The 21,302-nt window shown below is 42.9% G+C and overlaps 1 protein-coding gene across 1 annotated transcript; it reads right to left on the bottom strand.

Moving 5' to 3' along the window:
* Positions 1-343: 343 nt before the first annotated feature.
* On the bottom strand, positions 344-21,259 carry aif1l (allograft inflammatory factor 1-like). Its single transcript, XM_037753005.1, is given in 7 exon segments — positions 344-2,415; positions 8,373-8,521; positions 8,524-8,538; positions 10,330-10,371; positions 16,386-16,452; positions 20,745-20,806; positions 21,028-21,259. Coding segments are annotated over 7 exon segments (369 nt in total). The 5' UTR covers positions 21,047-21,259; the 3' UTR covers positions 344-2,400.
* Between the last annotated feature and the right edge of the window lie 43 nt (positions 21,260-21,302).

Here is a 21,302-nt window from a genome sequence, read left to right on the forward strand (position 1 = left end):
TTGATGTCGCCAACTGTGGAAAACACAGCAGATAATATTAAACTTAATATTGTCATCATCATTAGCTTGGATGTTCTATTTGCCTTACATGAGGATCCCACCGTCCAACATTTCTTCCACTGTGCCTCCATACAGTAAGCTCTGGTACTTATTACATGCAAACGGTGATCATTTGAATTACAGAAGTGCTTATTATAATCCTAATGGACCGCCTGTTAGCACGCTTATTAAAGTGTTGCTTACACTATTCCAACGCAGGCACCTGCTCTCTCAATGACATGGAATATGAATGCCCTTTAACATACAGAAAATCAAACAAGTGACTGTTTGCACTGGGCAGCTATTGACTTTTTCATGAAAAACATTTATTGCTCCAGAGTCTGTCTGCACACAGCTGCACGTACATTTAGCAAAAGTTCATGAGGACAAATATGGAATGAAAGCATTATTATAACCTGTTGTCACATCCAAAGATTCACACACTATTTATGTCTTCCCTGTGAATGAATGAGGACGATGGATCATGCAAAACTGAGATTTTCTCAATTGCAAAATGAATAATGCACAAGGTTCACCTTTATGTTCATCAGCACTGATAGCCAAAACACGCCACTCACCTTCATATACAACACAATGGGCTGCATTAAAGGCATTAATGTGACTAAATCTCCCTCTCCATCTAGTACGTCAATCTCCTGCTATAAACAGAAGAGTGGAAATGTGTTCTGAACAAACACTGGTGTTCACAAGTGAAATAATAACCACAATTAAACACTATTCTTATACCTATTAAACTTATTATTCACCCCAGGTCAAAATTAGGTCCAGAGTTTAAAAAGAGCTCTCCATTACAGCCATAAACAATTAACAGGCCAAGTCGTGTAAGAATATTTTAACTTCCTTTGGTGTCTGCAAACAATGTGCATCTTAACAACATTAAAATGTTAATGTACCTATCAGACTGGAAACAAAGAAGAGTTTTCAAAACATGTTAAGTGGGTTAAAAATACTACAAGTACCAAATTCACAGTAAGTAGCGTGAGTAGAGGAGGCACACATTACAGAATTCACAGGACAATGAACCCAGAGAGGGCTGGTTAGCTGATGGAAAACATGTGGGGGAGGGGAGGGTGAATCCAAGACAAAGAGAAACTAATAACACATGTATGAAGTATAGCGTAACCTAAACAGTCAAATCACCCAACAAACAGGTTTAAACGCTTGCGGTGACGTAAAAAAATGGTAAGAAAAAGGAATAAAATACATTTAAAAAGCCACCACTTGTGAACGTCACTCAGTCAGAATTGTTGTGGAAACACCAGATCCAATATAATCCCATCACACATCATCGAAAACTATCTCACCAAATAACAAACATTAGTTCACCTTTTTTCTGGAATTAGTAAGCTAAGAAGACTGCTGGAACTGAACACTCGTGTGCACTCCCCCTTCTCAGTCGCTGTGTTTAAGCTCTACAGTATCTGCATGTTGAGGCACTTGGAAAGAATATGATTGTACGGTGTGGAGTATATTATGTACATTTGTTACGCTTGTGTGGTAAATCACACGCCTTCCAAAACTAACATGTGCTTAACCTTACAGATTCTGCTGTTATTCAAGCCACATACGAAACTGAACGTCCATGCGTCAACATGATCTCTTATTCACTCACACAGTTGAGATTAAAAAACGCAGAGCAGAACATCTACAAAAACATGCTTTTCAGATCAAAAGGTGGCCATGATAACCTAGTTACTGATTCCAGATCAGTATTTTGGCCCAACGGCTGATGACTTTGACCCAGAGGAAATGGGCTGGGCCTGTAATCTCTGGCACCTGATCTAAAGCGAGACGCTGACCAAGATTAGCCTGGCAAGAATCCATCTGAACCCACTGAGAGGACAGTGCAAAAATGTGTTGGGAAAACTGCTTCTTTTCCTTGTGCTTCTCCAAAAGCATCCTCCTCTCGCTAAATGAAGAATCAAAGAAGGGAAAAAACAACCTCTGGAGAATTTAGATGTCTTCCCCTTAAAATAGAACCATGAAACACTCACTACAAAATGGAATTTATCTAGCAGATTACATGTTCAACTACCGATGCTACATTTCAATTAAAGGAAAAAAAGATGAATGATAATATTCACAGTCCATCATGTAGTGAGTTGTGGGCTCAGTCTTTCTGAATAACAAACACCCTTGCACACATCGTATATCACAACAGAACATCCTCCATCACTGGTCCCACACTAATACAACACTCCACATGTTAAAGAGAACGCCCATGGTTCCTCTGCTTCACCAGCAGGCTGGGAGGCTGACGGCCTAGCTTAAGGCAGGCTAGCAATGTCCCGCTTTGGAGGGGGTCCGTCTGGTTTGCAGGCAGCGCCGTTGGCTTTGTCCTCAAAGATTAAGACTCTGTGTGTGTGTATGTGGGGAGAGAGAGAGACGAGAGAGAGAGAGAGAGAGAGAGAGAGAGAGAGAGGAGAGAGAGAGAGAGCAAAACAAGTCAAATTCATTGTGTTTCAAAATAAGCAATACATTTTGGAGGCCAACATGTAGACCTTCTCTCTGGTGACACCGTTTCTAAATGACCTCAAACCTACTTTGGCATTTCTCTACTTATCAGCTACCATAAACACAAATACTGATATATCTGCATCAGGGTTATTATAGTAAACTAAAACTGAAACTAAAATGATCAAAATATTTTGAGTACACTGAAACTAAATAAAACGATATTCATTAAAAACTAAACTGAAATGATATTGGCCTGATTACATATTTTATAAATATTAGATAAAAACTAACAAATTGATTTCGGTTTTAGTTTTTTTTTTACTATAATATATCACTACCAAAAAAAGAGACTTTCTGTCAACTCTCATGACATTGATCCACACATTTTGAACAGACTTGACATTCCAGAAGACGTCCACAATTGTTTCACCAAAGTGGTGGACATTCCCACAGTCTTACAATGTATTTTCTACTGTATGTATATAGCTATATACTTCTGAGACATTATGGCCTGACAAAACTAAATATATAAAAACTAAACCTTTCTGAAAAACTGAAACTAAACTAAAACTAGCAACACTGAAAACAACTAAAGTCAAATCAATCAAAAAGTCAAACCTAAAATAAAATAAAAACTAATTGAAAATTCAAAACTATTACTAGAAGCTTTGTTCCAATACACAGCACACCAAATAATGATAATGTTATTGATTGTGATGAACATGAGCATGCATGAGCCCTTGTCTTAAAAACTTGGGCAAAACTGATCAGTGAGGGGGGGGGGGGGGGGGGGGGGGGGAATCCACTCAGAACAAAACAGAATAGTAATAAACCATGTACATTATGCATGCTGCAGGATCCACTTGGTTGGACCAGGTTTTTGCTGGCGTTGTTGCTATTAATATTTGGAGCAGCATTGCTTGGTGGTTGCTAAGCTGTGCTATGTATTTCTCTGGGATGTAGTGTAGTAGTTGTGGGCGGTGCAGGGTGGATGAGTTGGTTGTTATAGAGAGTCTAGTTGAATACTTTAGAGAAAACTTCATGGTTCCTTTGGCGTAACAAATATGTCTTCGTAGTGACACAGGATACGTAAACCAATGATATGGACCCTGTGTGACCACTACACAGCAGCATTGACTATGCACAGTATTATAGGATATTTAGATTAGACCATGGCTATGTCATATAGATGATCGTGTCTAGAAGGTAACACGCAAATTGCAAAAAAGGAGCACAAACTTGCAAAAACCATTGTGAGACACGCTGCCCAACGACCTATCGTAACCTTAACTATTGGAGGTCAGGGCCTTGACCTTAACCACCACCGCAAGAGTTTCGCAATTTGTGTGTTACCTTCTAGACATGATCCATATAGATGTTGTGGCTAATGAAATACAAAAATAAATTAAAAAATCTCATGCATTAAAATGTGTAAAAATGCAGCAGTTAATATGCATTGCAATCTCTATTGTATGTGTTTGGCGTGTGTGTTAAATAAGGGCTACAACGAGGTTTATTCTAATTTATATACAGATTATTTTCTCAATTCATAAACTAATTGTTTGGTCTACTGTATAAAATGTCAGAAAATGAATAAGGCCTGTTACAGTTTCCTAAAGCCCAAGTTGATGTCTTCATATAGCTTGTTTTTGTCTTAATATCAGTCTTACTAAACACATGAGAGAAAGACAAGCAGCCACTCTTCACAATGAGAAAACTGCAACAAGGTCATTTTTTGATATTTTTGCTTGAAAAGTTACATGAATTGATTGATTATCAAAATATTACATTTTCGTCAGTTGACTAATGGATTCATCCACTAAACTTGTTTCAATCAAATGAAATTTAAACAGGCCGAGATGGAGACGGGGAGACTGGCACTGTAGAGAGAGGCATAAAGAAAGTCCAATGTAACTTAGGAAGACAGAAGGCAGTAAAAGAGTGTAAGGAGGTGAACAAGACAAGCAGGAGGTGTGAGTGAGAGGGATAATCACCAGTTTACAGTCGGGCTATGAGCCTGGCTGAGCGCTGAGTGAAAGGAAAGGAATGAAGGAAACCACCAAAGGGGAGTGAGGGGAATCAGTGGTTTCGACCGTACACCAGCAGACGTGAGCGGTCTGACAGCAGCTATTCAGAGCCAATGCCTGTCTTTAATTTCCTCTTTTTGGAAAACTCTGCAAAGCTCCACAAAGCTCATAAGGAGCAATGATCCCGACGACCAAACGCGGCACTCAGCAACTCAAACTCTGCACATCTCTCTGGCAACCACTCCCTCTCACACTACTGATATCTGCTGCTGCCCAAAGCTGCATGAAGGTCAGCTCACCCCTAACAGTCATCAACTACTCAAGATATGTCCAAATAGCAAGGCAAATATCTTCTTTTTGTAAATACATTATTCATTATACATACATTTTTTGTGACTGTCTCCATTAATATTGTAATCATGACTATGTATGATTTCAGCATATTGCCACATGAAGCTCTTCTGTCTACATAGAGCAGATTAGCCTAATAGATAAGTGACAGGCTGACTTAATATTGTTATTGTGTACATACCATAGACTGTCCACCAGGTACCTGTTTCATCTGTACAAAAGACTGAAAATATGCACTTACAGTGGTATTAGGTGAATACAGAGAGAGCCCTGCGATTATCTTCATTACATGGTAAAAAGTGGAATTTTGATTTATGTAAATCCTAAATGTTGTAGTCAAGATGCCCAACAACTGTTGCTACTTACCAACTAACCAGTTGAAGTATTTCAACTTGAGCTGGGAATCTGCGTGACGATGTGTCACGGAAGCCTATCAGCGTATTTCTGCCTGACTAGATGACTTTATGTTGAGTGTTGACGGAGCAGCAGCATAGCCTGGCACTGATCCATCCAAACTCCATTCACAAAACAAGACTTTTAAAAGTTCTTTGATTGTCGCCTTGCTGACAGACTTCACAAAGCATGAATTCAGACTTTACTATCAGCATCATTATGTCGTTATTTCGGCATCCTGTTGATCCGTTTATAGCAGCGATGCTGCCGTATTTATGCCTGGAGTGATGTTATGTTGAGTGCTGACAGAGCAGCTACAATGTTAGCATAGCCTGACGCTGAATCCAATCAGAAAACAAGCATTTTTAAAAGTTGGTTTGCTTGTCGCCTGGCTGACTGACTTGATAAAGCATGAATTCAGACTTTACAATCGGCATCATTATGTTGACATTTCAGCATCCTTTTGATCTGTTTATTGCAATGAAATCACAGCACAGTCTGTTTATTTGAGGTTATACTGCAGTAGCACAGAGGCGGACATTTGCTTCCCTTTGGTCTGAACACAGCATTATAGTAACTTTATTCAAAGAGCTTTCACAAACTGGGCCCAAATCACAGAGCCTGACCTCAATCATTTTCCTCTGATTGTAACTACATCGATTGTTGTCGTGCCAAATGCTCCGAATAACACTTTTCTAGAGCTCATTGTACCCTCAACCTCTCCCTCCCCTCTCCTCTCTCTGGAGACAAAACCACTCAAAACACAAGAGAGGCGTTGTAGACCTTTGTCTTCATCAGAGGGTTGGGAGCAGTAGTAAGAAACAGCAAGATACTCTATGTACTGTAGGTAGATACCATGCACCCTGTGACCAAAGTGTCCTCTCTTAATCACATCATTGAATATGTATGCACATGTTGGTAGCCAATAGAAGCTCACTCACATGAACTGTTTAGGTCAATGTGTTAAAGGGGACCTATTATACTTAGTTTTCAGATGCATACTTGTATTTGGGGTTTCTACTAGAACATGTTTTAGGAGGTTAATAATTAACCGTTTAACCGTTAACCCACATTAATCATTTTAACCGATTAACGCTTTCGGTTAAAACGGTTTAAAAGAAATGTTAATAATTGATTAAAAAGCTGAGCAGCTCAGAGGAGCGGCTCGTCACTTTAAGGAGAAAAGCTGATCACCTTAACAGCCCACCTTAAGAGGAGGAGCCAGAGTTGCAGGATACAGGAAGTTGGCTCCGGTCTCTGGCTCGCTTGAGCGGAGCGGAGGAGTTGTAGTGAACTGGAGACAGTGAACGCAGCATCGTAGCTGCTAAGTTAACGCTCCCGGACGGTGAACTGGAGACAGTGAACGCAGCATCGTAGCTGCTAAGTTAACACTCCCGGACGATGAACTGGAGACAGTGAACCGCAGCATCGTAGCTGCTAGTTAAAGCTGCAGTGCGTAGAAATCCGGAAAACGCAAAATCCTGCATCCCCTCGAGCTGCTCTCTCCTCTCCTCTCCTCTCTCCGCTCTCCCCTCTCTGTCTGAAGACCCTCCCCCCACACGAGAAAGGGCATATGCACGCGCTTCAGACGTGCTCGCTACATCTGAGGAGGCTACCGCAGCGAGCTACACATTTACCTTCTAACGACATCAACAGTTTGGACTGTCTTTTTGAAAGTCTGTCTTCTTTTTTTTGGTGGTTCTTGAGGTGTAGGCAGTTGCTGCCAATGCTGGAATAGCAAGCTTTCCAGTAGGTTGTTCCGCCATTGACCGAGGCTTTCACTATCTGCAGAGACCAGACGTGAACGCGCATCTCCTTTGTGGAACAGCCAATAGGAACGCTCTCTCTGAAATGCCCTGTGATTGGTCCAAAGTCTGCCGTCACGGGCAAGATTTTCTAAAGCCTGTAAACAGAGCCATGAGGAGGTGCAGAGGTGTAGTCTTCTCTCAGATCACTTGAATTACAATATGCTGAAAGGTATTATGGAATTTTTGCCAAATTATGCCAAAATATTGTTGCCTACTGCCACTTAAGCTCCCGGACGGTGAACTGGAGACTCAGTTGTCTGTTGCGCTCCTACACTGCAGCTGGTACAACCGCTGCATGAGCGTCACAATCTTGTTGGTTAACGGTTAATAATCGGTTACAAGGGTCAGTTATTGATAGAAAAATTTTTCAAAATTAGCATCCATAACCATGTTTACATGCTTTAAATGTTCAAAAAAGGCTTGACTTTTCTCATTGGTGATCACTGATATATCCGTTATCCTGGTGAAAGTCATTACAAACAATCTTACTAGAACGCTACCAAGTGGTCAAGTGAGGCTGGTAGGGAATGAGGTATTTATAGACAGCGGCTGGGGGATTATGGGTTACACTTTCGAAAAAATGGTTTGAGGGCAAAGGAGGAAAAGTTATGCGTTTTCTGTGCTTGGTGTTTTTGGGATTATGAGGATTTGTCTACTAAAAGGGTCCAAACCAGCTTAGTCCAGCAGAGCTGACATGCAGCAGCCAATACACCTCTTTCTCCTGCAGTCTGACCCCGCTACAAGACTGCTTTAAAAAGGCTTACACTGCTACACTAACCCGGTTTAGAATAGCAGGAAATGTGTCACCTTATCCACCAGAGACCATTGAAAATAAATCTAACATTTGAAAGAAATAATTTATATTGTAAAAGCCGAATTTGTTGACAGAATCTGATGTGTTCGGACGTTTTGTCAGTCCTGCTGCGTGACAGTCGGTGGTTAATCAGCCTAATAATCAGTTACCTAAGCACATGATCCCAGCTAAGGATAAGGATGGGTTGACTATGGATAGGCTACATAGATGGGGTTTGGTTGCCATGGAGATTAACGACTAATGCAGCATGTGGGTAGTGACATCATTGCTAGTCATCCCAGAACCCCCTACTGAAGGAGGGAAACAATTGGCTGACACAGCACACGCATTCATATCCTCCCTCTCAGACACATGAACACACTCACGCACACAGGCACGCAGGTTAGGCACGCACGCATACACACACACACACACACACACAACTACCTCTGTATGTAAAAACATCCACGGTGGTTTACTTACAGTTTTGAGCACAGCTGAACGCTTGCCCAGCATCATCTTGACAAAGTCCCTGTAGTTGATAGTGTTGCTGCTGCCGCCGCCCGTCACCTCAACAATCATTTTTTTCAACTCCAAGTGGGTCTTGGGCACCCCCAGCTTCTCCATCATCAGCTCAGACCCATCATATCTGAGAGAAGGTACAATACACAATCCAGATCCGTGCTTAGCCTAGAGAAATATGAAAAAAGCCCAACGGGCCGTATAACTCGCCGTAGTTTGCCCCATACCTGGTCTAAATGCTTATTTTCATGTATCTCGAACGCATTTAAAAGGTCACATATATTCAGTTCACTCATCACAAGGACCACGACTCAGCCTGTGAAAACAGCTGTATGACGTCTTATGTGCTCTGAGGAGCCTTCCAAAGTCTGAAAAGATACTCTGATGAGTTCTGTCAGCTGGGACCGAACATTTTTCAACAGAAAGCCTGCGTTACATAACGAAGGTGTGGGGTTTGAAGGATGGGAGCGTTTAGGAGGCAGATAGGTTCTAATAGTTGATTTGAGTGCATTATGGGAGGATCCGCTGTGTTTGGAGCTGCAAACACTAATAGAGGACCGAGGACTTCATCGCTACTAAAAAAGTAGCTGATGCTGATGGAATATCAATAGTTTTGAAGTTATTTGGTTGAAAAACAAAAAAAATGGACAATTCAAATGCTGATGATAGCACTAGATGAAAAGTTAGGGGCGTTCTCCAGGTCTGCATTCTTTTCTGGGGGTTTTTTTCAAATGGAAATGTCCACTTCAGCCCTTAGCAAAAAGCAGTGACGGTTACCAAAGTAAGCTAATCAATAAGGTTCTGAATAATGCGAAACGCTAGCACTAGCTGAGTCACAGTCAGCTGTGCTAATTTGTGGAAATAACTGAAAGGGTTAGTTTGGATATTTGAAGTGGGGTTGTATGTATGCTTCTGTATTCTGTCAGGGTAAAATCACTGCTCTTGTGAAAGTAGTCTGGGGCTTTGAAGACAGCGATATAGCAGCTTCAGTTCCCCATTGGAAAGGGTCTGACGGCGAGGTAAAGCGGCTGTGGACGGGAGCAGCAGAAAAAGGTATTTTAGCTGTGTAAAAAAATATCAATATCAGTTTAAGTGTAAACTATATTTAGAATATTTCACCGCTTTATCTTTCCATCAGACAGCCCCTTCCGACGGGGAACTGAAGACGTATATCGCTCTCTTCAAAGCCACCAGACTACATTCACAAAACAGTCATTTGACCTCGCAGAACACAGGAAGTTGTTGGTCTACCGCTGCATCCATCCGTTAGTTTGTTTGTGTAATTGTGTGACTTTGTGACGCAGGAGCACCATACATGTAGCAGAGTCATCATGCAGAAACCTACGTCAGGTCACATGGGAAAACGTTTTTAGAAGGAAATAGCATTTTAATTGCTAAACCATACGTTCTATGACCCAAAATTTTGAATGTCGGATTTGAATACATAAGCCACGCCACTGGGAAGCTACAGAATTATATAAAACCTCAAACTTCGTACCTTTAAGGATCATCAAAGTCCTTCAAATTCATCCTCTGGACAGCATGGATATTTTACCAAATTTCAAGGCAATCCATTCAGTAGTTGAGATATTTCAGACTGGACCACAGTGGTGCCATCTGTTTTGTCGCCAACAACCGAAGTTGACATAAAGGACAATTAGCAGCTTCTTCAGGACCTGCAGACAGACACCAGACCTGCTGTCTGACTCCCACACTCCAGTTCGCCTATCATCTGCTCCAGACCTTTCACACTGGTGTACAGTAGGTCTCACTTTACGTAAAGGACGCAAACATGACACATGAGCCTGTTGAAGCCCTGTGCTCACACTGGTCAGAGTATTAATTACTGCTCCCTCATGGGTCAGCTGACAGTTGCTATGCGGGGTGCAGTTGGTGTTTTAATGCTACTGTTACTCACCGATCTCTCCTTGGTCATTCAGGTCAAACTCAGAATATTTATCTGCAAAACAAACACACACAAGTAATTATTAGTAAGAGCTAACACACCACATCCCCTACAGCAACATTTGAACAAACACCAATCCCCAGCTGGCATCTTACATGTCAGCAAAACTGTGTTAACATACACTGTCCAGTGATCTCACTATCTCACACTCTGCTGACAGCTGACCTGGCAAAAGGAAAGCTGATAATGACAGGTGTGTTTCTGTGTTTTGAAAGTCTCAGTGAAAGCAGGCAAAGGGCAAATGAGTGGGGTTGACATCTGAGACGGATTAAAGCGAGAGGGTCAGGAAGTTAAAAGAGAATTTAAAGTTCAAACGCAGCAATCATGAAGGAAAACAAAGACGCTTGGGCTGCAGATTGTGAAGCTTGGATTAACAGAGTTTTTCCCTCACAGTCACTCACTTCAAATGAAATGTGGTCCTTCTGGCCTGACAACATGCAGACAAACAACTGATGCTTGCCAACACAAATCCCACACTTATTAACTGTATAGCTACTTAGTTTTCAGTTTCAGCAGAAGTATTTGGAGCTGTTTTGTACCTTTAGTACAGCAAACTCATCACTCACAAACAAAGTGTTTTTATTAGCAAAGAGCAATGTACAGTACAAGCAATCATTTAGCTTAAAGGAAAAATGTAACATTTATAATAATATGCTTTCTCTCTTTCTTTCTGAAAGTTAGATGAGAAGATCGATACACCTCCGATAAATATGAACCTGAAGCCAGGAGACAGTTAGCGTAACTAAGCATAAAGACTAGAAGCAGGGGGGCAACAGCTCGCCTTGTTCTGTCTGAAGGTTCAAAACAAATAACAAACAGATATGATAGCATTATAGATATTATCACCTCACACTTTTTAAGAATGAGCATATTTCCCTAAATGTCAAACTATTCCTTTAATGGCAAATATCGATCATGCAAATTCGAGTTATGATACTATTGTAATTTATGAGCTTTAGTTTTAAATATGAAGTTATTTAACCTTACATTAAAGGGACTGTTTTGACTTCTTACACGTATAAATCATTGTGGGTCGGTGTCCCACTACAGTGAAGCACCAAAACCTCTTGGTTGTATCTAGTGAAGCCGTCTGTTAAACAGTGTTGGCCCGCGGTCGGAGGACGCGGGGAGACCGTAGCTTTGGTCTCCATGACCGGAGTCTCTGCTGTGCTCTGCTCCTCTGCTCCTCTGCCTGCCTTCACTCACACACCGCGCTCCTTCTCTCTCTCGCTCCACCTCACGTGCATCCTGCTCACTCCACACTGCAGAAGAGTTAGTTTAGCTCTGAGAATATCTAGTGAATGTACAGTGGACGTTTGTGCAGAAATAACTGCTGCAGCTCCTCCAGACCAACAGAGGTTTCCCGTGTCTTGTGAAGTGACGGGGCTCCGCAGAGAGAAACGTTATTGTCTCCGACCAAAACTCCGGCGTCTCCCCTGTTCCCTCCGGCCGCGGTCGGAGGCTGAGGCAGGAAAAGCCAACACTAGGATCAGCATTTGATTCATGGAGAGACCTTCGTCTGGTCAGCTAACATTACTGCCAAGCAGCTGAAATATAGAGTGATATTGTGCTTTTAGCTGACGTGTGTCTCCTCACTGTGTTGAGTGATGCTCGTTTCATGTCTATGTAGAGCGAGCACAAGCACGAGCAACAGGACGTGACTTTCGTTGACTTAACGGTCACAGGTGTCGCTGTTAATAAGCATTTCTGATTCTTACAAACAGTCCCTTCAAAAGGTGCTAATTGCTAATTGAGCATTTCCATTGTTTCCACACGGCTCTCAACATGGCGACAGCTGAGCCGGCGGCTTGCAGCTAATGTTGCTAACAGTGCTAACAGTGAAAACAACAGCAACAGTGCTGACAGAGCTAACAGTGTTACCTGGGGGGGAACTAGAGGGTGAGTGCTATTCATCCGCAACGGTGTCGTCGGTCGGGACGGTGTTATCAGTTGTAACCGCCGTGTGAGAGCAGTGCAGATTGGCAGCCGAGAGCTAGCCAGTGGGGCACGCTCACATGCACTAAAAAAAACGCGCGGCCAGCCCGGCTATGTCAACAAAGCATGGAGAAGCTCTTATTACAACACACACAGGAGAGAGAGACTTCATTCTCTGCTCAGGTAGACATTACTCCTCTATATCTTTACATAGACAATATTTGTTTGATGCTATATTAATGCTCTGGATATCGTATAGAGAACCTTTAAATTGTTGGTTGCAGGCAAAACCTAAATAGTTTTGACAATACATGGATTTGATATCGTGTCCGACTATCAAACTCCAAATAACAATGTTTTTTATAAACTGGGAAAAAAAAGTTCATAAACTTGTGTTTGGTGGATTATTTCTCTGTTGTTACAATGCTAATGGTCATTGTATTTTACATGGTTGGAAAGCCTGTTTATTTACCTTCACAATGATGTCCAACTTGTAAGGATCATGCATTTGTGGGATGAGCAACACAGCTGATTATGTGGGTAGCGCACAAGAAAAATTTGCCAAAATGCTCTGCCAATGGTAAACAGTGTATTCTCATAAGGCTACCAGGAAGCCTGCAATGACTGCCCTTCACCGTCAGGGCCCGTTTGCGCTGGTGTCGACAACACAGACAATGGAACCTGAACATGTGGGGGAATGTCATGTTCAGTGATGAGTCCAGGTTCTGTCTGCCAAAGTTGGATGGCAGGGTCAAAGTATGGAGACGACGTGGAGAACGCTATGCTGATTGTTGAACCGATGGAGTAACAGCTTTTGGTGGGGGCAGTGTCATGGTGTTGGGCAGCATCTCCCTCACTGGCAAAACAAGGCTTGTCATCATTGAAGGCCATCTCAATGCAGTGAGATATCGGGATGAGATTCTGCAGCCAGTGGCGATCCCATATCTCCACAATCTGGGACCTAACTTCATCCTCCAAGAAACAACGCTCACCCCCACAGAGCCAGGGTTATCACAGACTACCTCCACAATGTGGGAGTAGAGAGAATGGAACGGCCTGCCAAGAGTCCACACCTCAACCCAATTCAACACTTGTGGATCAGCTTGGGCGTGCTGTACGTGTTAGGAGTGACCACACAACCTCGTTGCCTGACCTGCACACCAATCCTGTTGAGGAATGGAACGCCATCCCACAGCAACGTGTGACCAGGTTGGTGACCAGCATGAGGAGGAGGTGCCAGGCTGTTGTGGCTGCGTATGGATCTTCCAGCGCTACTGAGGCTCCTGACGGTGTATTAAATGAATCAATAGTCTTGTTTTGTTCCTTGTTACTGATAGAGAGTTCAATCATCCAATCCACCAAAACAACTCAAAACAAGAGTCAATCCCAACAGGAGAAAACACTGTTTACCATTGGCAGAGTATTTTGGAACATTTTTTCTTGGGCGCTCCCCACATAATCAGCTGTGCTGCTCATCCACCAAATGCATGATCCTTACAAGTTGGACATCATTGTGAAGGTAAATAAACAGGCTTTCCAACGATGTAAAATACAATGGACCATTAGCATTGTAACAACAGAGAAATAATCCACCAAACACAAGTTTCCAAACTTTCTTTTCCAAGTATATATATATTTTCCTTTTAGGGTTTGACTCTGGTATTTTAATTTGTCATGTGCTTGTGATTCAATCTGTTCCTTATCAATAGATATTATATGTTTATTATTACTGGTGTTATTTTCTTTAATACACCTTACCAACAATCATGAGAATGTGTTATTCACTCCTCTGCTCTGCCCTCCGTTTCAATTTCTCTGTTTCCACCAGTTCATTTGGAGGTGATTATAAGGCGAGACTTGGTTTGAAGAAGTTCACACCCTGCCATGCTGTTATCCTGCGTTAGTCTGTGTTCAACGACAAAATAAATGTTTGACTGACAAATGCGACTCGGGGGCTTTTCGACTGATGATTCAAATCATCATCCTCTAGGCAGCACTAGTAAATATTAACTACTGCATTCTTATTAACACGCTACTGCTATGAAAAAACAAAGCTTCCCCCTAAATTTAACCATTTTTCTTTTGTCCAGAAGAGCACTTTAGTCAGATTACACTTGCTATTTATGTCCCACAGTGGAAGCTGTGTGTGTGTTGGGGGGAAGAGAAAAAGAGGACTGTGTTAACTGTGTGAACCCATGGGGAGTGGGACGGGACAATGCTAACCCTGTTCCTAAACTCTGGGAAGGGGGCCTCCACACACGCACGCGCACTGCACACACACACACACACACACACACACACACACTTGAGTGGGCCACTTGTCGTAGGGCAGCCTGTTGATCATCTGCAGCCAACTGAACAAAACTCCAGTCTGTAGTGTATCCTCCTCCTGACCTACATTCCTTTAGCAACGGATGTGACAAAGAGACAGTGCCATCAACTTATGAAGGCAGCCATTTTCTGACATAACTATGACTTTTTTTTTGCTTCTCTTTGACGTTCCTAAAGAGGTCCATGATTTAAATTTGATTTTAATTTGAGTTGTTTGATGGTGAGTTTGACTACCAACCACCTGGGCAGCTATCATTTGAGGGGCTTTTCCATTGTAAAAAACCACCTTGCTGATAAGATAGTTGATGATGTCTTCTCCTGCCCCAGCAACAGATAAACAAAGAGTTTCCCAACACTTTCAGAACCCTAAGAGCAGATAAAGCTTCATTGCAGCAGTCAGTTCTATCTATTCTCATAACAACTTGATCGTTCCCTAAACCAATTTGACTTTTTGAAGCCCATATACTATGCTGTGAACACTGACTTGATACTGACATATAGAAGTCAATACTCCATGTTGGGGATTTAGAGAAGTAAATGAACATGCTCTCTCACGCCGACCCTTCCACACAAAAAAACATCACGTGTCCGGTAGTGACTACATGCTAAATGCATGTCAATCAAACTCTTCACCGGAGCCAGTTGGGAGAAGAATGAAAACATCTTTTCCATTGAGAAAAGCCTTCAGCGCCGTTCTTTGCTCCTCTTTCAATGAAGAAATACTCTCCCGTTCTGATAGAACTAATGCTATCGCAGCTTTGCTAACCTCTTCAGGAGCCGCCATTTTTGTTTAGAACAAACAGGAATTTTTGTCCAATGATGCCAAAAACCTGTTGCCTACTGAAACTCTAACATACCTCACACCACAGGAATATCTAGCAAGATCATCTTTGGAACCATCAAACATCTGGGCTTTGTTGACGATTGTCCTGAATGGGGGGGGGGGGATCACGCCCAAAATCAGCTGGATTCTCGTGTAGTGTGTACCCAGCCATAGTCAGTCCTAGTTTAGATACTGACCTCTGGGTCACTGGGACGGTATGGAAACAGAATAGTAAAGATAGAAAGAAAAAACAGCGATCCTCTCAGGACCTGGGTGTCGGGTCCCTTTTCTGTTTATATATTACTGCTCTATTTCCTCCAGCAAGCACAGATTGGAAGTAGGACACTGGAGCATGTTTCTCATTTCAAGGCATATGCCCCCTAAACTGCCTTATGTTATTCTGCATGGAAAAACTCACATATAAAAAACTCAGTCAGAAGACAAAATAGTCTACATGCACCCAGAGCATACATGTGTAATATCAGAGCAATGGGAGGAGTTCTTTGGCAAATCATTGCATTGTGTTCCCGTAATTAGCTCCTAGCAGCAGTTAATGTTTTCCTATTCCCAGGAGCTATGAGTTTACCCAGCATAGTTCTGAATATTAGAACAACAAGCAGAGGAACGCCCCAGCACATTCCTCCAAGGCCACGGAGGACTTGGCCCTGCAAACCCCTCTCAAATCTCAGCAGTCTGTTTCCCAGAGAGAAAAATAACATTCTGAAGACTCGTGTGTGGTGTGTGTGTGTGTGTGTGTGTGTGTGTGTGTGTGTGTGTAGATTGGTAACAAACAAACAACAAACAAAATACTGAGGCTGAGACAAAAGCCAGGAAAAAGGAACAAGGAACATACCCTCACAAAGACATCCACATACTTGCAGATACTGAAACTAGTGAGGGGAGGACTGGATTCACTTACTTTTGAGACCTTCCAATTTTTCGGCCAGGTCCTCTTCATCCCTGTATTTCTGGTCTTCCAGGTATTCCTGCACAAGGAGGAAGAGGAGTGTGAGGGTGATCAGAAAAAACAAGCTCTACAAGTTTGACTTAAACACCTTAAATCAGCTTTTCATACTTTGATAAGAAAGTTCCAGTATATAATCAAAGAGGAAAGAAGTACATGTCGCACAATTAGAAGGGCTGGGAGGATGTACCTATCTCCTGTTCACAATACTTAGGTGCCGATTCGATATGTATTGCGATCCATTGTGATCCGTTCTCTTTATCCATCCATGGTCAGCTCCATCGGGGCCGTTTCAATGCAGAGAACACAAATGTCAGTATCTGGGTGCTCTACAGTCGTAGCGTCGGCCCGTTTGACCACAGAGACGAGAGCGACGGCCAGCTCGAACGCAACGTTACCTCGATACGATAACGTTTCCTGTCCGTGACAGAGTTAGCGTGCAGCTTTAGCCGTGATGTCTAGCTCTGCTTTCCTGTCAATGTGTGAAACCCAAAGAGTTTCCATCCTTTACTGGATGTGTAGTGTTTACCACGCTTGGATTTAACATGGAGGGTGCAGGTCGTATCCACGCTGACCCTCCAACGGTTTAGACCTTCTTGTTCCGGCTCGCTACGGTTTGTTTTGGTTGACGGTTACGGAACGGATATGACGTCACAGACTACAACAATTAAAAGCGGTAACTTCCTTCTACCTCCACATAGACTCAAATGAAGCAAATATATCCATTCTGGCATTAAAAAAAATGATTTAAAAATCACGATGCATAGGTGAATCGATTAAGCACATTAATCTGATTGTGTTCTATCAAATGTGTCAGAAACTTCCGACTTCAGAATGATGACTCACAATCTTAAGATGTTCTTCCCCCTGCATTGGCATCACTTATCACTGTGTTCATTAAGTGGAACACCTCACAAGGGTGTAAAGGAAAGAGCCTGAAGGGAGCTATTCTAATGAAATTATAATGACGCATGTGGAGTCAGCTTCAATCTACGCAGAAAGAGGAGAGAGCAAGAGAGACAGAGAGCGAGGTTGTTCTCTGCGTTGACCTCTATGTGTCTGTCAAGCTTGTAATTAAGGGCGAAGAGGATAAACACCACAACTGGATGTTTATCAGGGACGCCTGACTCAGCCACGCTGCACTCACTGCTGCAACCATACAGGAATGTCCTCTCACAGCCACAGTGTGTCTAACAAGTATGCAAGGATATCTGAACAAGTGCAGTGCTAGTGCTAGTTTTATCTCTACAAAGAATGTTTCACAATACAGCGGTCGAATACAGAGTATAGGCTACTGGATCTCCTCTGCTGAAGGTTCACATTTTGTAAGTATTTTATGGCAGCAACTAACGATTCTTTTCATTATTGAAATTATTAGCAAATTGTTTTGCCTGATATGGTTCAAACCCGGTGGATTCTGTATGTTCTCCCCGTGTTAGCGTGGGTTTTCTCCGGGTTCTCCGGTTTCATGCAGGTTAGGTTCATTGTTGACTCTAAATGTCCCATAGGTGTGAATGGTTGTCTGTCTCTATGTGTCAGCCCTGTGATAGTCTGGTGACCTGTCTAGGGTGTACCCCGCCTTCACCTATTGTCAGCTGGGATCGGCTCCAGGCCCCCCGGGCTGAACCCTGAATAGGATAAGCGGTTATAGAACAGGCGCTACCACGGTTTTACACTCGGCGGCTCACGTTACCGCAGATTCACAAGCGTGACCTTCAGGTAACGTAAAAACCCGAAAGTCTCTCTCTAGAGAGTTTGGTTTGTCTGTTCTGGGCTACTGTAGAAACATGGAGGAGCAACATGGAGGACTGCGTGAAGAGGACCTGCTCCCTATGTAGACATGAAGGACTCATTCTAAGCTACCGGAAACACAACCATTCTTAGTTTCAGATGATTATACACTAATGAAAAAGTAGTTATGAATATTATATTACATTTCAGCTAATAGATCAACCAAAATGCTACACACTGTTCCTTTAAAATGGATGGTTTTGTCCAACTAACCTCAAGATATTCTGTTTAATATCATACAAGATAAAAAAAACTAAACAAAACTGGAACATATGAAGCTTAAAGCTGAAGTAGGCGAGATTGGAGCAAATATGATTAAAAAAAGTTATTTTTATAAAATGGTCGCTATATCGTGACAGTAGTACATGAAACAGGAAATCTGAAAAGAAAAAAAAAATCATGTGTCCTCCGGTGCTCCTAACGGCATCTGCAAGATTTCACAGACCGGAGGAAAACAAGCAGTAAGAGCTGATCTGAGGTCTGCTGTCCAGCTGCTGTCTAAGAGAGCCGGCTGTCAATCACTCTGAACTCCGACCAAACGGTCAAACTAGGCAGAGCTGATCAAATATGAATCAATATTCTGTTACATTAATGTCTATTTCTCTCCTCACATGTTCTCAGAATCATCTTGTAGTGCACGGTTAGCTGTAAATGAGAAAGTTTCACATAACCGGAGCACAGCCATTAGGAATGCTCTCTCTCTCAATGAAATGACCTGTGATTGGTCAAAGTCTCCCATCACGGGCTAGATGTTCTAAAGCCTGAAAACAGAGCCATGAGGAGGAGCAGAAGTCTAGTTTTCTCTCAGAACACTTGAATTACAATATGCTCAAAGGTTGTTATGGGATTTTTGTCCAATGATGCCAAAAACATTCTGCCTACTGAAGCTTTAATTGTCTGTCAATCAATTATTTGACTTATTTGATCAGATGAGATTAGAGCTGCACTGATTACACGATTAGTTGTCAACTATCAAATTAATCCGCAACTATTTTGATAACTGATTAATCGGTTTGAGTAATTCTTTAAGAAAAAAAAAGTCAAAATTCTCTGATTCCAGCTTCTTGAATGTGAATATTTTCTGGTTTCTTTACTCCTCTATGACAGTAAACTGAATATCTTTGATTTGTGCAAACAACTTTTTTATTTTATAGAGCAAACAACCAAGAAAATAATCAAGAGATTAATCAACGATGAAAATAATTATTAGTTGCAGCCCTAGATGAGATTTCCATAGATGAATAAGTATCCTATAGATACATAACTTTACTAGGATTGGAAGTTTCATCCCACAGGATCCACTTGTGCAAATGCACCCAAGTTAATGTAATGTAATGGATGTCAGTGTATAAAAGCCAGGATTTAATCACAGCACAACTGTTATTTTTAGACCTAGCCGCTTAGGAATTATGGCTCATTTCTCTAATGAACAAATGAGGGATATCAAAAAGCTAGATCAATCTCTCACACAGAGTGTTTGTGCACAGACATGTTGACCCTGTTGTCATGAGATGACCCAGCCACAGTAAAGGAGGGAAACAGAGATTATCCAGACATGGAGTTAATCTGAGGGAGCTCCAGAGCTATCTACAGGCTTTTCTGACCAGGCGAGGAGGCCTGATGAGAGACAAAGAGCTCAGTCAGGCACCTGCTCCCTTCCAGACACCAGCAGAGGAGACACAACACACGCTTCACATGCGTTTACCCGGGACACACAGATCCATGTGATCGGGTCAGAAGGGAAATACTCGGACATGTGTGTGACAGCATGCAGCCATTCAACAAGTGCCACGAGACTGCTGCAGGGACAGATCAATACATGCATCAACAGCATCAACAGCATCAACAGCATCGCTGTGGTCCACTCCAACTCAGGGGATTCCTTATTATAGCAGCATTCTATACTGAGACAGGTTCATTGTTATAGCAGCGCTCTACTGAGACGGGTCAATGTAACTGCCTTCACTCATCAGTGTTCAGAAAGCAGGCCAATGCCAGGTCAGGTCAAGTGTGTGCTGCTCGTTCCATTGAATCCCCCAGCTAGAGCTGCATTTAGAGCTGCCGTTAGAGCTGCCGTTAGAGCCGCCGTTAGATCTGCCGTTAGAGCTGCCGTTAGATCTGCCGTTAGAGCTGCCGTTAGAGCCGCCGTTAGAGCTGCATTTAGAGCTGCCGTTAGAGCTGCCGTTAGAGCCGCCGTTAGATCTGCCGTTAGAGCTGCCGTTAGATCTGCCGTTAGAGCCGCCGTTAGAGCTGCATTTAGAGCTGCCGTTAGAGCCGCCGTTAGATCTGCCGTTCGAGCTGCCGTTAGAGCCGCCGTTAGATCTGCCGTTAGAGCTGCCGTTAGAGCCGCCGTTAGATCTGCCGTTCGAGCTGCCGTTAGAGCCGCCGTTAGATCTGCCGTTAGATCTGCCGTTAGAGCTGCCGTTAGAGCCGCCGTTAGATCTGCCGTTAGAGCTGCCGTTAGAGCCGCCGTTAGAGCTGCCGTTCGAGCCGCTCAGTGCTCATAAAGACACCGTGTGTTACCTTGTTGATCTCCTCCAGTTTGGACCGCTGCTGCTCCTTCAACAGTCCGAAGGCTTTCCCTCCTGGAAACAGAACAGCACGTTATTTTAACAGCAAGCTAGTTAACACCGACAGAGGCTCAGCTTGGTACGTTAACGGTAACCGGTAACCGGTAGCCGGTAGCCGGGTCGGCCTGCTGATGCTCTGTAGTAAAGACTCAAAGAAGCTTTATGTGGCTAACACTGATGAACCTGCTGCCCAGCAGACAGAGCAGTCCGCTGTCCTCTCAGTCAGTAGTCAGTACCTTGTACATTAGAAGGCATCCCGGAGTCAGTCTGTGGCTCTAGATCCAGAGAAAGACAACTATCCGACTATCCGACTATCCGACTATCCGAGCCAGAAGGCTACCGTACTGTCCGCCGGGCCGCTCCTCCTATTCTCCGGTACAGATTGGCTCACTGGGACACTTGGTACCGTCGGGGTCAAGACGGACGCATTTAGAGAAGGGACATCCGGTCAATCTTTCAAAATAAACTATTGATCCCCTTGACACACATATTTGTGTAATTTGACACACAG

The sequence above is a fragment of the Sebastes umbrosus genome, chromosome 19, assembly GCF_015220745.1.
Source record: "Sebastes umbrosus isolate fSebUmb1 chromosome 19, fSebUmb1.pri, whole genome shotgun sequence".
Taxonomy (NCBI): Eukaryota; Metazoa; Chordata; class Actinopteri; order Perciformes; family Sebastidae; genus Sebastes; species Sebastes umbrosus.